Genomic DNA, 17,591 nt, shown 5'->3' on the forward strand with positions numbered 1-17,591 from the left:
GCCTTTGCCTCTCTGAGCCTCAACTTCCTTATCTGTAAAACATTTGGGATAATGTGGACTTTGTCACCTGAGATAGTAGAGAGGAAAGGAGGCTGTGACAGGCTGGGTATGACCAGGTTGAAGCTCTGATATCAGGATGTGAACTTAAGAACCAGAGGAGTCTCCATCTGTTTTCCGTCCTGCGTGAAGTCAGGAGTGGGCACTGCTCAGGTTCCTCTCATTTTAGCATCTCTGGGACCCTCTAGAAGGGGTACAAGGGAAGGGGTGAAGATTCTACAATTCCACTTAGCAAATCTATATGGCCTTTTGCAATCCTTAAAGATCAGAAAATATATTAGGCACTAAATCCTCCTCTCTCCTCCCTCAATCCCCACAGCGATTACAGACCGGGTCCCATTTTAGCCACATCTCAGGAGAGATGAAGGTGGCAGCCTCTCCTTCTAACACAGGAGGCCCACTTCCTGATCAATCCCAACTTGCTGACCCTCCAGAGCAGGTTTATTTTTCTCATTCCTTCCATCGCAGGTGGGGGGTAACTGAGAGGTGGGAGGGGGCTTCTGAGGTTGGCCCCCGGTTCCTCCTTCCCGTCTCAAGAAGCCAAGCTCTGAGCCGGGTAAGTGGTCCTCCAGGGTCAGTCTGCTGCTGTGCTTGAGACAGTCTACCCCGTGTGCTGGCCGTGTAGATCTGAAGATAACCTGACACCCTCGTAAATATTTCATCTCTGAGCAGCCGGCGGCAAGGAGGCAGCACCCCAGCTGCCGACCCTGTTGTCAAACTTCACAACAGCTGCAGGAGGCGGGGGTGGGAGGGACTTCCCTCTTCTGGCTGCCTGTGTGCCGTCCCCCATGCGTGTCCTTTGCTTCTCTGAGCCTCAGACCCTCCCCCGGGGGCCACAGTCCCCGTCCCGCAGGCCGGCGGCGGAACAGGCGCGGTAACATAAGTGGAGGTGCTGAGAGGTCTGCTGTGCAGCGCTATGCAAACGTGAGCTATTATAACTTATGTGCCGGCGTGGTTCCCAGAGGGCCTGCCTCCTGGCTAACATCTGGCCGGAGGAGGCAGTTGACAGGGGCTGAACTCTAAACTGGGATGACGCAGCTGGAGAGGTAGATGAGCCCGTCCCCTGGTCTCAGGCAGGTGTGCCCGAGTCAGGAGCGGGGACCTCTTCAGGAGGATGTCCCAGGGGTGCTGGGCTCCTGGGAAGCCAAGATGGAGAACGACCAAGGGGTAAAGCTGTGATTTAGCATAAGAACCTGAAATGGCTTTTCCTGGGGATGACGTAGGCAGCCCGGGCCTCCACCGGAGAGCCGGGATTCCCAGGGAGCAGCAAAGATGGGGAGGAGCAGGGTCGGGGTGGTCCCTATGGACGCTGAAATCATGGAGGGAACTGAGCTCCATGCTGAGTCTGACAGGGGAGGGTTTTAGATGGGGCTTTGTCAGCACCAGGGGAGGGCAATTCAGAAAGAAGGCACTCGAGGATGTGTCCCCTTCTTCTCTGGGTCTCCGTCACCAAGCACAGGACCTCACATGGATCACGTGTGCAGAACGTGCTTCCTGATTCAATAAATAAGCACCCAGGAGCCCTTTTTAACTCCCTAAGTGGCAGTCAAACACGCTGGGGTTGGGCAAAGTCAGAGGTCAGCTGGTGCTGGCCTTCTGGTGTCCAGGGCAGGAACTTTCATTTTCCCCCTTTGGGTGGGGAGGGACTGACACAGTGGGGCAGCAGTGGTCAGAGCCCTGTGGGACGATGCCGGGGGGCTTTGTCCAGTGGGGAGGCCCCTCCAGCCTGGCCCCTGGCTTCTGGAGCTGAGCCCAGGGTGCTTCCCATAGCATCCTCAGCCCAGCGTACGGACGGTTCTTACCTAGGACGGTGAGGCGTGCGGGGCGGGACCGGATGGCGGCCTGGATGGCCTGGCATTCGTACACAGCATCGTCTTGCAGCTCTGCCCGCAGGATCTTCAGGTGATGTTCCCCTGACAGGTGGTTCCCTACCACCAGGTACTGTGGGTAACCTGTGGAGACGGCAGGCATATCAGCATATCAGGAGGGCTGGGGCGGGGGTGGAGAGCCGGACATGACAGACAGGCACAGCGGGGGACGGGGGAGACACCCGAGCCGGGGCTGGTCCTAGGGGCTGGCAGAGCAGGAGGTCACTGCACAGGGCCCTGACCTCAGTATAAGGAGCACAAAAGAGAGTTTCCCCAGGGGACTGGGGCAGTGTGTGTGTGTGTGTGTGTGTGTGTGTGTGTGTGTGTGTGTACAAGGGTACTGTAGGTTTTAAGTTTAGGAATGCTGGGGAAGCTATTATTGAGTGGGAAGGAGACAGTAGAGATAGGGGTGCTAAATGTGGACAGACACAGCGGGCTGTCACCCTGGAAAGCAGGGGGCTGGGTATTGTGGTTTGCAAAGCAGACATGCATCCTAATAAGGAGACACATAGAGAGACAGAGACCCAGGCTGAGATGTAGAAACCGAGAAGACAGAGTCAGGAGAGAGAAGAAGGAAAAAAAAACTTGGAAAGGATCAGGAGTCATTTTGGGGAAAACTTTAGTTTCAGGATGGACAGGAAGTAGAAACCGAGGCCCACCCACCAGTTCCCAGGAATCTCTGGTCACTTGGAACTGTAAGTGGCTCTTTTCTGGTCATTCCTACTACGACCCCCTGAACCCCAGGGCCTGATTAAACACTTAGGAGGCACTCGGGATACTTAAAAGTTTGGGGCCTCTTACACCATGGGCAATGAATAACAGAGAAATAAAAGCTTGAGAATGATAAATCCTTAAGCGGCTTTCCTGACGCTCTGCGGGTTGAATGTAAATGTCAACGTGAGTCGTGGCTGCCGGGACGGGCAGAGCCTTTCTCTCCCGGGTCTTGGACCCTCGACCTCCTTAGTTTCTCCCAGCAGGACCTGTTTTCCATCAGTCCTCTTCCCAGAGCTCTGCTTTCCCCCCACCAGTGCCTTACAGGGTCCTTCTTCCCCTCAGAGGCCCATCCAGCCTCCAGCAGCCCCAAACTGCTCCTCTTTCTGAAGGGCTTTCGCTAGGGCAGAGTGAGTTCTCAGAAACGTGCCATAGGAGGAGGGAATTGGGCACATTCGGCCTTTTTTTTTTTTTTTTTTTTTTTTTTGCGGTACGCGGGCCTCTCTCTGTTGTGGCCCCTCCCGTTGCGGAGCACAGGCTCCGGACTCGCAGGCTCAGTGGCCATGGCTCACGGGCCCAGCCGCTCCGCGGCATGTGGGATCCTCCCGGACCGGGGCACGAACCCGTGTCCCCTGCATTGGCAGGCGGACTCTCAACCACTGCACCACCAGGGAAGCCCACATTTGGCCTTTTAAAGAGAAGACTAGTGCTTACAAGACAGAAGCAGAGACAGAGAGACGTGCCATAGCTCTCTTCAAATATTTCCAAGTCTCTTAGTGGGGGTTAGATGTGTTCATGTAGCTCCCAAGGACGGCATTAGGACCAAGGGTCAGAATGAACGTGGGGAAATACTTTAGAATATTGTTAACAATTTACTGGTGTCCAACAAAGATCTGGGCTGCCAGAGGTGGTAGTGAGGTCCCCATCACTGGCTGTATTCAAGCATACATGGGATGATTGCCTGTCAGGAATACTGCAGAGGAGATTTCTACCCTGGATGAAGTGTTGGTGCTCTTAGGCCCCTTTTACCCCCCATAACCTAAGGGTCTTCCAGAGGTGGGGCAGGGCTCCCTGGGGGTGGGCTGTTAAGCAGCACCCATTTCTGGTCAGTGGAGGTAGCTGTGATCCTCCACCAGACTCCCCAGTATGCTTTTGGGGTGCCTCCTGTGCGGTTGAGCCTTTCAGGCTCACGTTTTCACGACTAGCATTGTCCCCGTCATGCCATCAAGTGGTCTTGCCCTCCACAGCTGTTCAGGCCTGGCTGGAGTTGCTACAAGGCTGTCAGCTGTACCCGCAAGAGCCTGGCCACCCCCCTGCCTGCCCTGCCTGCCCTCTGCTGGGCTTTGAGAAGGAGCCCGGGTAAGTTAAGTTGGCTCTCCCTGGGGCGGGGTGAAGGGCTGGAAGTGGGTCCTAGTCCAGCTCTCACCCTGCTGTGGCTGTGCTCGACGTAGCTGGCTCACTGCCCCAGGCGCTCCAGCCCAGCCTCTGGATCCCACTGTCCTGTGATTAGCCCCTGGTCTGCTGCAGGCATCTTGGCCGGAGCTTGTGTTTTTGTTGACTTGCAAGCCGTCAACAGCAGGCTTCCGCTCTCATAAGCTGCTGAAAACATCAGTGATGGGTTTGTTTGTATTTGCATAATTAGGCAGCGAGCCGTGATGCTATCCAAAGACGGCAGTATCTTCGCAAAGCACAGGCCCAGAAGCACAGATTCTGAGGAAGTTCTAGCTCCTTCCACAGCATCAATACTCTCTCGCTACTCCCAGGGGAGGCAAAGTTATTGGAAGTCTGGGTTCTACAGACAAATTGCCTGGGTTCCAATGTCAGCTCTGTCACTGCCTAGCTCTGTTGTCTTGGGTAAGTTACTTTAACTCCTCTGCCTTTCCATTTCCTTGTCAGTAAAGTGGAGACAATGCTCGTATCTCACAGAGTTATGGTGAAGATCAGATAGGATAATCTATGTAAAGTACCTGGCATTCAGTAAGTAGTCTATAAATGCTAGTTTAAATGAACATAACAATGACGTAGGGTAGCCAGAGAGGTCCCTGTTTTGAGGAGGGTATAAGGGCTTTTGGGGTTAGGAGCCAGGGTCCCATGCATTGGGATTGGGTATTTGTTTGAATCAATTTCTTTCTCAGCTGTGATTTTATTTACCTGCCAAATAAAGGGGAAAAGCCTTCTTTTTCTACCCGTGGATGATTGTAGATTTATGAGATAATGTCTGAGAAATATTTGAGCTTCTTAGAAGAAAAATGTTCCATCAGTATGAGGGAGTGTATTTGTAAATCACTTCCTTCGACTGTTTTTTCCAGCTTTGGTGACCAGAAAGGTAGTGAGGCCTTCAGTTAAGGCATCGTTTCTGGTAGACTGGATGGGGCCACACATTTAAAATAGAAGCCGGCAGAGCTGAAGCAGGCTGAAACCCCGTAACACGGGCCCCAGTTCCCCCACGGTGTTAGGTGCTCGGCAAATACTTCCTGAACTGAACTGAGATCTATTACACCCACTTTCTTATCAGGCAAACAAACAGTGTTTATTGAGCATACGTTTGTCATTATTGTCATGATGCTATTTTGGGACAAGTGATCAAATACAGAGAAAACACGTTACCAAGAGTTTGAGTTTATTGGCTCTGCAAGGAGAGGGCTGACCTTCTTTCTATCAATGGAGTCAAGTTGGAGAGGAAAAGGATCCCAGTTCATCAGATCCCATTGCCTTCCAGCACTTAGAAGGACCCAATGCTGGATCCCAGAAAGACATTCATGGAAGTGGATGCCAGAGGGTCAATTATCCATGCAGCGATGACCCTTCTATGAACCATCCATGGTGACCTGGGGCTTCCTCTTCACCGACCGAACAAGCCCCCAGTCCCTGATGGAAGCTGAAAACCACTGACCGGGAACCCAGAGAGCTTCCTTAACCAGCAGCAGTGCTGGGCCAGCTCAGAGCCTCGTGGAGCGTGAAGGACTCGGTTTGGGAAGATCGTATTATTCCCCCAGTTCCTCTGCGGTAAGGGGGTTCAGAGTCCCTGAAATTGGCTGGTTCCCACAATACTTAAATTTTAGGGCAGCACAGTATATTTTGGAGATGTGATTGTGTATTTTATCCATGCTCAGCTGGGCTGCAGCACTCAAACCCTGTGATACTATTGACCATTGCTATAATGTTTCAATACACATTTTTGGCAAGACATAACTCACATTTTAAAATATTAACTTCCCAACCATCATGTTCCTGAGTGCACTTCGATTTTTATTTTCCTGCAGCTGAACACCATGAGAGAGGCCAAGCTACTTCTCAGTTGAACACATATTCTTCTCTCCTTCTCCACCCCCAGACACTCCCCAACCGCAGGGATACCCACATTCCTCGTTCTGCATTTTACAGTTTATGCTAAGCTAGCAAACAACCACATGCCTACCCTCCTCAGGGGAGAATAATAATGGCTGATGGGTGAGTGACCAGGAGGATGATTTCATTCTTTTTTCTCCCAGAGGAGAGGATGGATTGGAAAAACGTCTGTGTGGGCTTAAGCGTTGACATTTACAATAGTTAACAGGTGATGGGGCGTGGGCACCAACCAGGCAGCACAGACGTCAGCCATCAACAACCATGGGAGCCCACCAGCGCATCTTTGCTGAATACCAGCCTGGGTGGTGGGCTGAACGAAGCTTGGAATTTATTTTAAACACTGGTTTTCTTTTCTCCCCATCACATGATGACCCCTAAACCCAACCAGGTTTCTTCGCGTTTTCAATCTACTTGGCTCCCTTTAATGGTTGGAAGGAGGGAAGAACAACACTTAACTTGTGACTTAAGTAGGGAACACATGTTGGACCAAGGAAAAGGAACACTTTACTTCTGGAAAACTGACTTTATGTGAATCATGTTTGACTTTGGAATGGACCCTCCAGGGCAACACTGTGTTAAGTTTAGGACTGACCGCCCGAATTGAGGGTTTACTCATAATTCATCCCCAGGAGTCAGAGGGGCCCGCAAAGTCCCATGCATCCTGGACCCAGGGCCTGCCTTGCCTGCCTCTGCCCGTGGGATCTGCAATGAAAGCTGAGATTTAATCCCCAAATGCCTCTGAAGATGGGGTTCCCTAGGAGGGGGTGGGTGGGTGGGTAGGGCAGGGGCGGGTTCTAGGCCTTCCTGGGGAGGTCTGGGGATACTCACTTGAGAGGTCCCTGCCCACGCCCAGAGCCAAGCCGTCTTTGATCCACAGAACGAAGCCATCGTATTCAGGGATGGCGCACAGCAGTGTCACCGGCTGCCCCGATACCACAGCCTGGTCCTGGGGCTGCTGGCTGAAGGAGTACACTTGACCTAGGAAGGAAACGAATGCAACGGTCAGTTACTTGCCGGAAGGGCTTCCCCTCGAGCTATGGAAGCAGAGCCCAGGCTGCCCTGGGGGACAAGGACCCCCAGAGCACCTCCCTACCTGCCTGGGGCCCAGCTGTGGCTTCTTCACTGCCCCCAGCTCCATCCCCTGCTTGCAGGAGCTGGCCCCGGCTGCAGGCTCCCTGCCCATCAATCCCCAGCACACTCATGCTGTGGTCCAGCCATCCTCCAGCCCCCAAAACGGGCCATGTGCTACTGCACTTGGCACGTGTTATTCCCCCTTAACGCCACTTCCTGGTGCCTACTTCCACAAGGGGGCAGAGGCAGGAGACAGACCCCCAGTTGGAAGCACTCTGGGGGGTCGGGGTGTGCTTCAAGAGGGCAACAGGCGTAGGGCGTGGTGTGCTTTGGTTAAACCTGAGAATCCAAGAAATATCAATAATATCATAGTTTTAGTGATTCCCAGGATGGGACTAGGGCCAAATTTGGCGGGATGAGGGGTGGTGTAGTGTGAGGGATGGTAGGGTTGAGTGAGCAGGTAATCGTCTCCTGTCTCTTTCTTTTCTGCAGCAGACCCTGCGCCAGCCTCTCTGTCACTGGGAGCAAATCATCAGTGTGAACCCACACCTGCCCATACACACCTCCCTGAACCATCTAAGGTAGGCAGTTCATATTTTATTAAACAGAGACACCCACATTGGGTACAATATGCCAGCCTTTGTTCCAAGATTTACAAATATTAGCCTGTTAATATTTTCATCCTCCTAACAACCTATGAGGCAGGTACTATTTTTATCCCCATTTTTCAGATGAGGAAATGAGGCCCAAGGAGGTAAAAAATTAGTAACAGGAGCTGCGCCTGTTAGTGACTCACCACGTGCCCTGTGGGCCTTCTCTGTGGCCGTTACATCCCCGCAACACTTGTGTGGAGCCTTATTAACCCCTTTTCACAGGCACTCAGCACACTGAGCCTTAGAGGTTAACTAAATTGTCCAGGGAGCATCTAGTGACAGGACCAGGGCAGTGAATCCAAGACTCTCTGGCTCTAAGGACCATGTTCTCATCTACTGCATGCAGGTCCCAATGTCTCATCCTGGAGGGATTGCTGAAGAAGGGGGGTGATGTGACCCACGTTCCCTGGGAGGCCACAGCTGAATGGACAACACGACATGGGACATTGACATCCACTGAGCTCCCGGCCCACAGTACCATCTGGGCTTCCCATGCTGTCCCTCCTGTACCCATGTAATTACACTTCAGAGCAGGACTAGTCCCATTTTATAGTAAAGACACCCAGACCAGAGAGGGAAAGTAACCTGCCCAAGGTCACACAGCTAATGAGTGGGGTTTGACCTGGGGCTCATGACGTCTAAGCCTGTATTCTTTCCTACCCCCTGCTCTGCAGATGCAGATACACAGGACCTGGTGGGCAGGCTGCCCCTCCACCTGGAGAGAGTCAGAGGTGGCCACAGAGGTCCTGGACACTGGCTGCTGTCCAACTTGGGGACACAGAGCCCCAGGCTTCGACCACGGTTAGGGCCAAGCTCTCAGCAGCAGACGGTCCTAAGAAGGGAGCCCCTGGCGTGTGCCTCCGAGGGGCACCGGGGGTGGCAGTGGAGGAGAGACAGAGGTCCACACTGGAGAGTTTGTGGCTGGCGGGAAGGTAGCTGAGTTTTCAACCTGATGAGCTCTTGGCTGGGTCTCTGAGGGATCTCATTAAAAATCAAATCGGCCCTGAATTGTGAGAGTAACACTTTTGATTCTGATTTGAGCTTTATAAATTAGATTTCATAGGACATTATCATCAGCTATGTGTGGTGGGGTGGGATTTTTTTTTCTTTCTTCCTTTCTGTCTCTTCAAGTTCCCTGTTGTAATTAGACCGTTTCTGGCACCAAAACAAGAGAGAGAAGGAGGGAAGAGATGAGAGGAGAAAGGGAGGGAGAGACCAGAGAAGGAGCGAGAGAGGGAGGGGAGTGAGGAGAGCAGGAGAGCAGGAATGGAGAGGAAGAGAGAGATGGAGAGAAGGCAGAGGGAGAACAGGAGGAGGAAGAGGAGCGGGAGACGCTGGGATGCAGAGAGGATGAGTGAGCGGGAGACTGGTCCTCTCCCAGCCTCCTTCTCCAGGCTCTAATGATGATTTCACAGCGCATTCTTCTGTCTCAGCATCTTCCTTGCAAGGACAGTGTCAAGACAGCAGCAGTAGCTGCGGAAGATTGTGTGATCGGAGAGAAGCATCGGGTTGTCAGCTGAGAGCCGGGGCTGGGATAAGCTGGCTCTCAGCAGTGGAGCCTGAGCCCCCAGAATGCCCCTGAATAGGGAGGCCTGCGGTGGGAACTGGGCTGGTCTCCCCGCCACCCCACCGCAGTCCCACTTCCTCTTGGTGTTGGTGAGGGTGCCCGGAGAGCTGGAGTGCAGGAAGCATCCCCAGGCCAAGGTGCGGGCTGGGGCGAGGGTGAGGAGCCCAAGGGTGACGGGTATGGCAGTGTCCCAGGGAGAAGAGGGGCTGTCACCATGGAAACCGGGCTCTGGAGGGGCTGGGAGGAGAGGTTGTCAGAAGCAGGCGTGCAGGTGGACACTAAGTGGTCACTATTTCACCCTGGAGGCTGCCTCAGAGCCAGGAGTTGGGGTGGGGGCCGATGGAAGGGAGCCTGGGGGGCAGGGAGGTAGGAGCCGGCCTCGAGGGGACTAGTCTCCCGACGCAGCCTAGCAGGCTTCAGAGAGACTTCTCGGCTTTCACATTGTGTTCGTTTGCATCCCCTCGGCTTTTCTATGGAAAGAATGTTTCTGGAGGGACACAGGCTCACTGGATAGTCTCATAAAGCTGCCCCAGAGGACATGGTTGGCAAATTATGTGGGGGGCGGGCGTAGTGAGTGCACCTGGCGGCATGCGGAATCTCAGCTCCCCGACAGGGATTGATCCCGTACCCCCGGCAGTGGAAGCATGGAGTCCTAACCACTGGACGGCCAGGGAAGTCCCCAGCATACTGTTAACTTCTGTGCATTAAATACGAGCCACTAAACACTTTTCTCTTTCGAGTCAATGAGGTGCTTTTCTCAAGCAGAACCTAAGTCAGGTGTCACTTCTAGAGGAGATGAAGGCTGCAGTGCAAGAGGATGGAGAGGAGGTGGAGGGATGGCCCAGTGGGACAGGCCCTGAGGCCTCCTCTTTGGGCTCAGGAGCCCTTGGGGATGCGGCGTGCCACCACGGGGGCAGGCTCTTGTCCAGAGAATCTCCTCACCGGTTCCCTCACTTCCTGCTTTCCAGTCTAGAGAGGTGAAAGGCAAATGATCGTTTTCTATAACCTCCTGGGCAGTATCTTGCGTAGATTCTCTCCAAACCTGTCCTGCTGCCGGCTGCTCCCTGCCCGCTGCTTTCTGCTCAGCACCTCTCTCTGACTTCTCTAGACTGTTCTCCAAAGCGCCCCACCCCCCGCTCCCTGCCTCGCCTCCTTCAGCCCACCGGGCTCTCTGAAGGGGCCGCCCCTGACCGCCCAGCCCCTTGCCCCAGTCTTTTTCTGGGGACCCGCAGCACACCTTGGCATGGAGTGAACCGTCACCATCGGGCTCGGGGAGGTCCCCACCGTCTTCCAGGAAAACATTTAAAACGCTGAAGACCCCGTGAGGCTCTATGAGCTCACACACCCCTGGCCTCCGATCCGAGGTCCCCCCGCAATTCCCAGTTACTTCCTGGGGAGGGAAGAGGCACTTTGCTGGCTGAGGTTATAAGGGCCAGATTACCCTGAGCGATGCCTTTACAGCCGCGCTCCAGGGGCCTGGCTGCCATGGTGTATGCACGTGTGTGTGTGTGTGTGTGTGTGTGTGTGTGTGTGTGTGTGTGTCTGTGGGGCTGAATGAATTGACTTGTAGGCCTCACCCCTTCTCCAGCCAGACCTTTTCTGCTTCTGTTCCTTGTCAACCACTTAAAATTTTGCTTGAACAAACTCTTCTTATTCTTTCAGAATCTTTGAAAGCCTCTGGTTTAGCATTCTGCGGGGGGGCGTGGTGGAATTTTTTCTGGGACTAAAACGTAGGCTGAGAAGGCCAAGGCTTCCCTCTGCTGTCAGGGTCACTGTAGAGACCCCTGGAAGGGACTGTGGTCTGGACAATCTTTAAGGCTTTATGGTTCCAGGAGCTCGTGGTGCTGCGGCCTGACTCTGGCTGTGCCTGTGTGTGCGTGTGTGTGTGTGTGTGTGTGTGTGTGTGTGTGTGGAACAGGCAGAAAGAGGGCCCAGTGAGCCACACCCAAGGTGGCCGGGGTCCTCCCTGCCAGGCTCAGAGGGACCATGGCGCTCACCCATCCCTTCCTCCGATAATTGTCAACCCCAGGTCTTCTGCGGACACATTCTGGTACTGCAGTGTCGTAAGTCTGTGGCCACACCTACAGGTATCTGAGTCTGTGCCTCTCCCCAGTCACTGATCTGGTGGTCAGGTGGTCCCATGCTGGTATGAGAGGCAGCTCTCTGTGGGGTCTGCATGCACTAGTGCAGAGAGCAAGGGGTGTGGGGTTAGTTAGTTTAACAGGAGAGACAGCCTCGGGGCAAACTCTGCACTGAAGCCTGATGCGGGGAGCAGGGGTGCTGATGTCCCCATATCCCCTGCACCCCCCTCGGGAGATGGTGTGGAGTGTGCTCACCCTCTTCCTCCCGTCTCTCTGGGCACTTTGGCCAGGCCTTTGCTCCAGTAGCAGGTGGAGGGGAGGTGACCACTGCCCTTAGCGTTAATCCCAGCCAGACCTGGACAGGAATGTCAGGGCCACCTGGTAAGCTTGCCTGGCTTCTGTGGAGCCCAGTGCACAGCCACCCTCACTTGCTCCTTCAGCGGGGAGGGAAGGGCAAGGAGGGAGAGGCTGAGTGATGCCCCGAGGATGCCCTGGGGTCCAGGAGTGGGTGGAGTGAGGACTCCTCTGATGCCCTGGGGGGCGTCACTGCCACCCCTGTTCCTGAATGCGGGGGCAGCCCGGCTGAAGTCCTGCTTGCTGCAACTCCCAGGACATTCAGTGACACTTACTGAGAGTCTGTGCACGGCTGCACTTGACCCAAGTTGCTAGACCGTGAGGGAGAAGGTGATGGGTCTCCTCAAGGGGTCACGTAAAGTTCTTTGGGGCTTTAAGAAAGGCCTGCTGCAAGCGTAGGGGTGGGGAGAAGAAACAGAGGGGCTTCCTGGAGGAGGAATCAGGGTACGGGGATGTGATGGAAGAAAGATGTCCTTCTGTGGCAGGGAAACTACAAGCAAAGGTGTGAGTGACGGGTAGCCTCAGGGACCCACTTTGAGTGCCTAACGGGTCACCTGCCAGGGTCTGGGTCCTGGACAGTGGAAAAAACACAGAACCAGGCGGGCCTGGGAAGGAACTCCAGCCCTGTCACTAGCAGTATGATGTGGGGCACATTCCTCACCCACTCTAAGCCTTGGTTTCCCCATTTATAAAATGGGGGTGACACACCTACTTTGCAAAGCTGCCGTGAGGCTGAGGGGCCACATGTGTAAATGATCTGGGCACACACAGGTGTTTCATAAAGGTTTGTTCTAATTTTCATGACTATTCGTGAGTCTTTCCTGAGCCCAGGACTATTAAAACCGGAGCCACGAGGGGTCCCAGGGATGGGAAAGGAGGCTTTGCAAATCTGAAGTTGGACCGATTAGAATCTGCTTCTTCCCATGAGTCACGCAGGTGAGAGCGGTGAGCATCTGAGCCTCCTGCAGCCCTGCCTTTACTGGTTTCAGCCTCCCAGAGCTACCTGGTCAACCATGCAGAAAAGGCGCAAATGTCACCGTCTGTTCTGCTATTAGTGACCAATTGGGGAAGGCTTAAGAATACTTGTACCGGGGATTATTTGTTGCCAGGTTTTTCCCAGCCCAGAGCACGCAAATTGCCTCTTATGAGATTAAGGGAAGCTGCACAGGGTCCAAGAAGCGAACAGATGGGTGGAAGGGAGGGGAGGCAGGAGCCAGCCCAGCGCTCAGCTGACACCAGCAGTGCCCGGCAGGTGGGAAAGGACCAGGGCAGGTGGCTCAGACCGTGCCTGGAGGCCCAAGTCTTGACTTCTGCTGCTATCCTGTGGCTCAGCACAGGGCCAGCTCTTAATGCAGGACAATGCGTTTTGGGGAATTTCTGGAATGCCCTGTTGTGACCTACTCAGGGGAGCGGAATTGGGGGTTATGGGGTTATGTCCTAGCTCCCTGACTAATAATAAGACTGATCATTACGGGGTGTAATGGTACCAGGGATGTGCTGTTGGCCACACACATAGGGGCAGATCCCACCCCATCAATCTCCAAGACCCCTGGCCAGGTGTGGGGATGCAGAGGAGGGACTGATGTATTTTGCACAAGGAGCTTAGTGTCTGGAGGCGACAAATATGTGCACAGGGAACTAAAATAAAAGGTGCCTCAAGTGAGGTATAAAGTCCTAAGAATATCACAGACTGGAAACAGACTCACAGATACAGAGAACAAACTATTGGTTACCAGTAGGGAGAGCAAAGGGGGGAGGGGCAAGAGAGGGGGAGGGGATTAAGAGGTGCGAACTGCTGTGGATAAGGTAAGTAAGCTGCAGGGATGTACTCTACAACACAGAGGACAGAGTCAACATTCTTTAATAATTATAAATGGAGTATAACCTTTAAAAATTGTGGCTCACTAGGGCTTCCCTGGTGGCGCAGTGGTTAAGAATCTGCCTGCCAAGGCAGGGGACACGGGTTCGAGCCCTGGTCCAGGAAGATCCCACATGCCTCGGAGCACGTAAGCCCCATGCGTCACAACTACTGAGCCTGCGCTCTAGGGCCTGCGAGCCACACTACTGAGCCCATGTGCTACAACTCCTGAGACCTGCACGCCTAGAGTCCATGCTTCGCAATAAGAGAAGCCACTGCAATAAGCCCACGCAATGGAATGAAGAGTAGCCCCCACTCGCCGCAACTAGAGAGAGCCTGTGCACAGCAACGAAGACCCAGTGCAGCCAAAAATAAATAAACTAATAATAATAAAAAAATTGTGAATCACTATGTGTTCCCCTGAAACTTATATAATAATAATAAAAAAAGAATGTCCCAAGGAAGAAAGATTTTTCCTTCTGGGAGAATGGGGAAAGGAGTTGCTGAAGGGCTGGCTTTGGAAATGGCCTGGAAGGGTAAGCAAGATGAGGGCAAGGAGGAAACGTTCCCTGGGATGGGGACGGTGTAAGGAAAGCGAGGAGGTCAGAACGCGTTCAGGGAATAAAAGCACGGCCGTCACACGGTCCAGGCGTGATCTCTGGCTGTGCTGTTACAGCTGTGAAAATTTCTTAGTTACTCTGAACCTCAGTTTCCCCATAGGATGGTAATCATGCTTGCTGGGTTGTCTGTGAGAATGAACAGGACGCTTTGAGGAAAGCGCACAGGGTCCTGCATGCCCTCTCACTGCGAGCCTGGTGTGATGGGCGCGTGGCCTCTGTGCATGTAGGATGTGTATCGAGAGAACGGGGTAGGTCCAGCTGCGTAGGCCCTGGGATGCACAGTAAGAAGTTTGCACTAATGAGAAATCATTACTCTTTTTTTTTTTTTTTTTTGGTGGTACGCGGGCCTCTCACTGTTGTGGCCTCTCCCATTGCGGAGCACAGGCTCCGGACACGCGGGCTCAGTGGCCATGGCTCACGGGCCCAGCCGCTCCGCGGCATGTGGGATCCTCCCGGACCGGGACACGAACCCGTGTCCTCTGCATCGGCAGGCGGACTCTCAACCACTGTGCCACCAGGGGAGCCCCAATTACTGGTTTTGACCCACAGGCTCAGGTCTGAGTTTGAGAATGATCACAGTGGCCACAGTGAGGAGGGTGGATGAGGAAGGATAAACTGAAGGCAGGAAGACTGAGGAGGAGGGTTTTGCTCCTAAGGGCTCAGGCTGAAGCGGCAGCCGTGGAAGGAAGGAAATGGATTTAGGAACCAACGGAGGTAGAGTTGATAGCACTTGTGGGACGAGGAGGATAGAGGGCTAAAGGCCCCCCTCTCCCTGGCCTGCAGAACGGGGTGAATGGGTGACTGCTGGAACCACTGCTGTCTCAGGGGAAGAAGCAGGTTTGGGGGAGGGCAGTGAGCTCAGTTGTAAATATGTTTGTGGAGAGGGGCCCGGAATCACTCAGGAGAAGAGAGAAGATGCCCTGGTTGGAGTTGGATCCTTGCGTCTGGCGGAAGGAGGTGGGATTCACTCACACTTACTGAGCATCACTATGGCTCAGGCAGTGGGAGAAGGGTTTTCGCTACGTGTCCTCTCCTTGGGTGTTGACCTGAGAACTCATCTGCAAATCTGGAAAGTTACAGGTGTTGATGTGACTAAGAGGGACACGGTTGCTCCAGGCTGGGAGTATAGGGGGCAACTGCCTCGGGTGGCACGTCTAACTCCTGTCAAGGTCTGCACAGGCTTAGAGCCCTGTTGGGATGGAAAGAGGTCAATCTCCTTCCTTTGGACCAGGATTGGAAATACAGAGAAGCCAGAAGAATAGGCAGGGGTGGAAGACAAGCCTTCTCTCCGTTGTCTGTTTCTCCTGGACCTCTGCTGGGAGAGAGGCTGGGACACACTTTCAACCCCAGCATTGCCATTTGCAGCTGTTGGTAGCCTTGACTCTGAAACACGGGTGAGGGGAAGCTTGCCAATATCATGAACGTTCCAAAAATTGTGCTGAATTTTTATTGGGGCTTACACGGGAGAGAGTGACTACTCTTCCCCGGGCTGGATGAGGGGCAGAAGTACGGTGGGCACGTTCTCCCACCTCGTTCCTTGCCTGAGCTGGGGCAGCCGGGCAGCCTGGGATTCTCCCAACCTCACACGGCTCTCCCTAGGACACGCAGTCTGCCAAGGTTATCCTGGACAGCGTGGGGCTCTAATGAAAAACAATGGGGCTGGCCGAGGCAGGGTGACTCCAAAGGCACTATAAATCCTTCGCCTCCTGATTTTCAGCCTGTAGCCCCAGCCCGAGCCTGCCCTGAGTTCATTAGTGGCTGGGAGAGGTGGCCCCCCATCCATTTAGCCAAGTTCTGGATGCCAAGAAGACACTGATAAGGGCTGCTGGAAATACTAGCGCGTCGGTGCCTGTGAAGTAGCCCGTCCATCCCTGCCTGCGGTCGTCCTGGAGTCTGACCGAGATGGGAAGGGCAGAGCAGTGTGGGCCTAGGTGGTGGCGATGGGGGAGGGTAGAGATGGGAGACACTCGGGCAGCCTCTGAAGGCCAGGACACTGGAGGACATCTCAGGCCTCCTGCTGGCTGGTCAGGGGCCCAGGCTAAGCCCGCTTATTTCTCTGAGTCTCGGGCTCTTGTGTCTTTGGGATTGGAATATGTGCTCACTGAACCATTGTTGGGTTCAGGGAGTAGCATGAAATAAAGAAAGTGGGGCTGAAGAGCAGTGATGGTCATTAGCCCGAGAGGTAGCTGCGGGCATCAGTTACAGGCAGACAGAGCTCCTATGGTGCCCTCTTAGAGCACAGCAGCTTGGGAGCCACTGGCTTCGGCTGGAGGCGGGGCCACGGATCCTGCCCTAGGAAGTCCGGCGAGTCCTGTTCCCTTTTATAAGAGATGCTGTCCGGACATAGGGAGCTGTGAGCACCCAGGCCCAGAAGGTACCAGTTTGGTGCTGCATCTGCCACCTCTTAGCTGTGTGCTCTGGGGCCTGACCCTTCCCATCTCTGAGACTCAACTCCCATCTGTAAATGCAGGGTTTAGACTAGAAGTCAATCCCTTAGGTTCCCCCTTTCAACCCTAATGTTCTGTGTTCTGATTTACCCAAAGTCTTATTTTGTGTGTGTGTGGGTGGGTGCTAAGGCCCAAAAGAATGAAACTGAGGCACAAGGAAGTAAAAGCAAATCTCCTAAGACCATTTGGTCTATTTGGGGAATATCTATGTCCTAAATCACTTTTTAAAATTTATTTTTATTTTTATTTATTTTTGGCTGTGTTGGGTCTTTGTTGCTGCACGCTGGCTTCCTCTAGTTGCAGCGAGCGGGGGCTACTCTTCATTGCATTGCATGGGCTTCTCATTGTGGTGGTATCTCTTGTTGCGGAGCATGGGCTCAGTAGGTGTAGCTCATGGCCTCTAGAGCGCAGGCTCAGTAGTTGTGGCGCACGGGCTTAGTTGCTCCGTGGCATGTGGGATCTTCCCGGACCAGGGCTCGAACCCGTGTCCCCTGCACTGGCAGGCGGATTCTTAACCACTGCACCACCAGGGAGACCCCTAAACCATTTTTTAAAAAACAAACATCTTAAAAAAATCATTTGTATGTTGGTATAGGCCTTGCCAGTTGCGGGTTGTTCTAAAACTTCTGTATGCATGAGAATCACCTGGGGAACTTGCTAAAAATACAGTTTCCTGGGCATCAAGCCAGAGATTTCAAGATGGTGCGTCTGAGCTGGACCAAGGAATCTGGATTTTCACAGCTTCCCAGGTGGTTTTTGGTCCACATCTGAGAAGCACTTTTGTAGGCAAACAGCCCAGGCTCAGAGGGACTGCATCCTTTCCCATCTTGGCTCTGTCCCTGTGTGGCCTTGGTCAAGCTGCTGTCTGTCTCTGAGCATCCCGTCGTTTTCTCAGCTGCACAGTGAAGATCCTGGATGAGGTCAGTAGCTCCCACACTTTTCTTAGTGCACATGCC

General features: G+C 53.7%; 1 protein-coding gene and 1 long non-coding RNA gene across 3 annotated transcripts in view; one reads left to right on the forward strand and one right to left on the reverse strand.

The window, feature by feature from the left end:
- Positions 1–17,591, reverse strand: part of KIRREL3 (kirre like nephrin family adhesion molecule 3) — a gene marked incomplete at its 5' end in the record, with an annotated part of 539,825 nt that overhangs the window by 84,880 nt on the left and 437,354 nt on the right. For both annotated transcript variants that reach the window (XM_079930152.1, XM_079930151.1), the window contains 2 exons: positions 1,860–2,009; positions 6,813–6,962. In XM_079930152.1, coding sequence (XP_079786278.1) covers positions 1,860–2,009; positions 6,813–6,962 — 300 coding nt within the window. The remainder of the gene's footprint in view (positions 1–1,859; positions 2,010–6,812; positions 6,963–17,591) is intronic.
- On the forward strand, positions 3,909–5,486 carry LOC307190757. The gene is made up of 3 exons (XR_013829530.1): positions 3,909–3,995; positions 4,279–4,490; positions 5,356–5,486. It is a non-coding gene; the product is annotated as an uncharacterized lncRNA (long non-coding RNA).

This window comes from Stenella coeruleoalba (assembly GCF_951394435.1).
Source record: "Stenella coeruleoalba genome assembly, chromosome: 8".
Lineage (NCBI taxonomy): Eukaryota > Metazoa > Chordata > Mammalia > Artiodactyla > Delphinidae > Stenella > Stenella coeruleoalba.